A 5176-nucleotide genomic window follows, 5' to 3' on the forward strand; every position below is an offset into this window, starting at 1 on the left:
TCTCTCCCTCTGTCTCTCCTGGGGGGGGCTGCCCAACGCCTCCTGGTGCCCCCCACCACCCTTCCATCCTGAGGGGTCAGGCCTACCTCTGCCGCGCCGCAGGTTTCCCCTCCCCGCCCAGCTCGAAGCCGGGCAGGGGAGGCCTTGCCTCTTTGCTGGCCGGAAATTAAAGAGGGAGCCCAAGGGCGTGCTCTGCTTCTAACCCCTGTGTTCTCAGAGGCGCATCCACCCTCAGTGGCCAAGCCTGGTGTCAATTTAAAATCTGAACACCTATTGGCCTCTGGCCACTCCATTCCCAGAAAACCTGCTTCCTGTAAACCCACGACATCATATAAGCCTACACTGTGACTTGTGCTGCTCATGGTAGACTACCTGAAAAGGAGGAAAGCAGACTGGTGGCAAAGCTTATGGATAGTACCAAGTATGGCTGCAGATGAACTGCCAGGGAAACTTCACAATGCTGAGTTTCATTTGCCCCTTTATTTATCAGTATTAATCGCATATATAGTTACACTAACTATTGCTAACCAGAGCCAACTTGTACCACTGGGGTATCTTGAGGTTATGATCAGCTCAGTTCTACTCATGAGTCAGCTCACTGCCCAGCAGCAGTCAGAAAGCAATAGATATGCCAGAAATAGGGAAAGGAAGAAAAAAATCCTTGTGCCACTGTATAAATGCATAGCTCTACCCCACTTTGAACACTACACACTTCTGTTCCCAGCATCCCAAAGAGGTAGATCTGAAAGGCATTAATATAAAATATAAAACTAAATATCTGGGATAGACTCCCAGACTTATCCCTTAGAACTATTGTAGCCAAGTGAGAAATTGCAAACAGGAAAGTCTTGGAATATTCAGGTAGACTGCTTTACTTAGTCATATTGTGTTACCAGTCTCCATATTTTGTTTCTTGCCAGTGGTGTCAAACATTTACTGGTTACTACAAATCTGTCAAGTAAGAAACTCAAACAACTGCTCTGGCTTTACAGTAACTGCTGTGCTGCAGCTGACTTCTCCCTAATCAGACTGCAAGCATCAGCCTTTAAGGGAATTATATTCTCCAATTAATGCACCTCTGAAAAAAATAGTTTTATCCTTCAGATATCTTACTCAGCATACCAGTGTGGAGGTACATGTTCCCCACACAAGTCAGACTGGGATCTTTCCAGTAGTATGGAATCAAAACAACATTAGCTGGGAGAGATTTCAAGAGAGCTCTAGGACAGCCGTCTGCTCAGAGAAGCTAGCACCAAGCTACGAATGCTAAGGGCAAAATCAGTTGTGTACACTCTTCCCTTCACCCACAGTAGGAACAAGAGGGTAAATAAAGTATAAAGCCAAACAACAATAAAAGAGCTCTAGTTTTATGTATGTTCATCTGGAGAACAGTGATGAACAACACCTTCACAGGGCTGTTACAGGATACATAGCAATGAATTTGCAGCAAGCTGCAGCAAAACTTTAAAAAATAAATTAAAATTATAAAGATTCTTTACCATCAAAATAGTCAGTTAAAAATAGCTGCTGAAGCAGAAACTGCAAAACTAAAAGAGCATTTAAAACTGCAGCTATATTCCAAAGGGTATTATCTGATAGTACATATGGAATGCAGATAAGACTGTTCCCAGTTCACATTTTGAGCTTCTTCTAGATTGTATTATCAGTTGTGACCTGAAATTTCTCTTGTAGCAGTCTTTCCCACTTCCTCCCCCCAAACCATGCCATAACCATAGCTTACTGCTGTCACTGAGAGAAACCTGTCTGCATTCAAGATCTACCACCATCAGGTAAATCCTGGGATTATAGCATAACTCCTCATTTTAAGCTTTTCAGCATTCAAGATACACCATCTCCTACACAATCTTCCTGTACAGACTGTCATTATTTTCCACAGTCCTATATAGCTGCTTAACACATTTTAAATTGTATCTGTTATTCTCACACACACTCCTTTTGTCTCTGACAGATCACCTTGCTGCATTTCAAGATCTATGCTTACTGAATTAACATGGGTCCAGACAGGAACTGTGCAAATATCTAACTTGAGGCAAAGCTTCTTTCTAGACCCCCATAATCCCAAAGCCTTTCTCTGTCTGGCTGTTCTGGCCTTAAGGGCTGCCAGGGAGATTTATTAGAGAAATTGTGTGTGCCAGATGTACACACTTGCCACAAAGCAAGGAGCCCCTATAGTAATACCTCTTGTCCTAAGGTCAATCCATGTCTACTAGGATCCCCAGACCAGAATCTCTCACATCTCTACTGCTAAGTACATCAGAAGCAGAAGCAGCTGAGAGGAAGCTATGCTTTTCCTTTCCCAAAAATGTACTAGAGAAAACAGATACTATGTAGTGCTAGCTGGAATGTATAGTCCCACAGGAAATTCTGTAAGTGTGTAAATAAAGGCTCTAAAGAAGAGTGGGAGCATGACTAACACCAGGTTAAGCTTCAAGCTTTCAGCTCAGGACCAAGTCTCGATGCACAGTGTATATCAAAAAAAGCTTCTGTTTACCCATCCTTCTGTCAGTAACTTCTGCATACCAAAGCCTGGCCCCTAATTCTGTGGCCATTAGGCTTTCTTAAACAGATTTCATAGACTTAGATTCCCCAAATATTTTTGCTTGGTGGACTAAATCACTCATCTACATGTTTGCTGATCTCTTTGAAGAACTACAAGACATTTGAAAAGCAGAACTTCCCTTTGCAGAACCAATGGTGAGTCTTCCCAGATAGACACTAATCATGCCTTATATTTTAGTTGTTGCTGTTTTGCTCAATAAATCTGACAGCTGGTTAACAGACTTGCAGTTCCCCAGATCCACCACAGAAACCTCTTCATAGACTGCCAACACATTCATCACCTTTTGCTCCTCAGGAACAAAGCTAGGGCACACTCATCACCCCTTGCTCCTCAGGGACTACACTAGGGAAGTGAGTAGGATACATTTTGCTAACATTAATCCAGATATTTCAACTCTGACTTAGAAGAATTCTTGGGCAAATGTTATACTCATGGTCATTTATTAGTGCTCTAGTCTATTTATACTATAGGCCCTGTTACAGCTACTTCAAATTGAGACAGATCTGCTGACTGTTTCAAATTATATGTTTCATATACATTTTTTTTAATCCCATAAGTGTACACACATGCACACACCATCTTGCAAGGAGAGAGAAATTCCATCTCCATGTTAAAAAGTCACAGAGAAGGTGAGACCTCAGCCAGTGGCACATTTGAGAATAGTCCAGGTACTTTCCTTCACAGCTGTCCATTAGGAGAACAGTTTCCCCAGCAGAAAAAACTCAGAAGCTTTGACAAGAGTGTAAAACACAGTGAACTGTAAGACGGTCTTATATAAACTAGGTTTTGCAAGTGTCATCTGTGCTTCTTATAGTAACTTAACATATATTACATAAAAGTATTATAAACAGAGTTCAAGCTTTTCACAAGCTATGCAAGCCCAATTTCTAATAGTTGGTGCCATTTTTCTAATGCTTTTATTCATTTTTCTTAGGAAAGGGAGCTTCAAAAGGACAAATCCAAAAGGTCATTTGGCTACTCTTAAACACTACTTGCAACACCTTTTGTGCATATGAAAACATATTCTAAAACCTCAGAGGAAGAGGCTGATAATAAATAGCTTACGAAGTAAACTACTTTGTGCCATCTGAATAAGATATAGACGATAGATAGATAGATAGATAGATAGATAGATAGATAGATAGATAGATGAATTCTAACTTCTAACTAGTTTAATAGGTTTTAAAGCAGCACACTCTTCTATTCAACTCTATTCTCAGTAGTAAGGTCTGTAATTTTAAGGTAAATTCATTGCATCCAACATACTGTTAAGATTGTTTATCTTTCACATTCAGCCCTGAAGAATCCTGGGCAAACAAGTTGCTAACTGAATCACAATCAGTTTTATTCTTTGTTGTTGTTTTTGTGGGTTTTTTTCCAGACTCAAAACAAGAGTTAAAGGTTAATGCATATAAACCAAAAAGCTGACCTTTGACTTCAGAAGAAAACTGAGCCAGATGTCGATTTACAAAGAGCCGCAGTTGATGATTCAGATCACAGTACAGAGTATTAATGTTCCAGGAACGAATTCCTGTAAAAAAAAAAAAAAGAAAAAGTAAGCTGTCCTTGTCATTACATCTACTCCAAAAGCAGAAGTGGAGAAAGAAAGGTGAGCAGGACACACAAAGACCAGGGATGCTCCACTAGATGAGCATACTTAGGATGGAAAAGGTCTTCAGAAGCAGAGGACCATAAGATACTTACCTTGCACAAGACATCTCTTCCTGAAGAAATGAAGCGTTCCATGAAGGACATGCAGTGAGCAAGTCTCCATTCAACTTGGACTTCATGCAAGGGAAACCGACAAGAGATGAGGCCAAATGAATTACACTACTGCTTAACCAAACAAATACATTACGTTAGTTTTACATCTGCACTCTCCAGCACTGGTCACCAGCAGAGATGGGCTACTGCATCGTTATGCTACTGAAAAGCTCAGAGACATCAGCTTCTTTGCCCTTACAGCTTATGCATCCTCCAAGCCACAAAAGCCTCCCACTCCTCCAACTCACACTGCCTAATCACTCCTTCAAAGACACTGATCCCACTGAGACCATTTGAGTCTGTTCTTTAATCTTTATAATCTTTGCCAGCTAGATGCCTTCATATCACAGCAGGAAGATGCTTCTGCTCCCAGAGCAAGTGGCACCAAGCCATACTGGGGAAGTCACCTTCAGACCTCAATGTGAGCAGGTGCACATTCTGGAGGACACTGAACACTACAGACCACAGATTTTCACATCCCAGTAGGGAGCAACCTTTCCTAGATGGTGTGACTCTTCTACACTGTGCCACAATGAACAAAAGCAGGATATCACTACGAATCCCTACTCCAGCATCTGGTGCTGATGCCTGCTGATGTTCAGATGTTGAAGGCCAATGCCACAGACTTCTGAGGTTAACTGAAACAAGAATTTCAGCTCCAGTATTTATTCATGGAGTCCTCACTAAGAGTTCTTTCACCATCTCTCTTGCATAAAATACAAAGTTTTATTGCCTCTATTATCTACTTTCTTTCAAAGTAACCACGTTAATTTTCCATGGAGATATCATTCCCATTTACTGCAGTTCTAGCTCTCTATGTTGTGCAACAGC

General features: G+C 41.2%; 1 protein-coding gene across 1 annotated transcript in view; it reads right to left on the reverse strand.

Moving 5' to 3' along the window:
• The window catches only part of MAP1A (microtubule associated protein 1A), a 41051-nt gene extending 36687 nt beyond the window's left edge, over nt 1–4364 (reverse strand). The window contains exons 1-2 of the mRNA XM_031059704.1: nt 4286–4364; nt 4011–4112 (exon numbers count right to left, since the gene is read on the reverse strand). Of these exons, the coding sequence (XP_030915564.1) occupies nt 4011–4112; nt 4286–4355 (172 nt within the window). The 5' untranslated portion in view covers nt 4356–4364. The remainder of the gene's footprint in view (nt 1–4010; nt 4113–4285) is intronic.
• Nucleotides 4365–5176: the final 812 nt, after the last annotated feature.

The sequence above is a fragment of the Geospiza fortis genome, unplaced genomic scaffold, assembly GCF_000277835.1.
Source record: "Geospiza fortis unplaced genomic scaffold, GeoFor_1.0 scaffold2, whole genome shotgun sequence".
NCBI lineage: Eukaryota > Metazoa > Chordata > Aves > Passeriformes > Thraupidae > Geospiza > Geospiza fortis.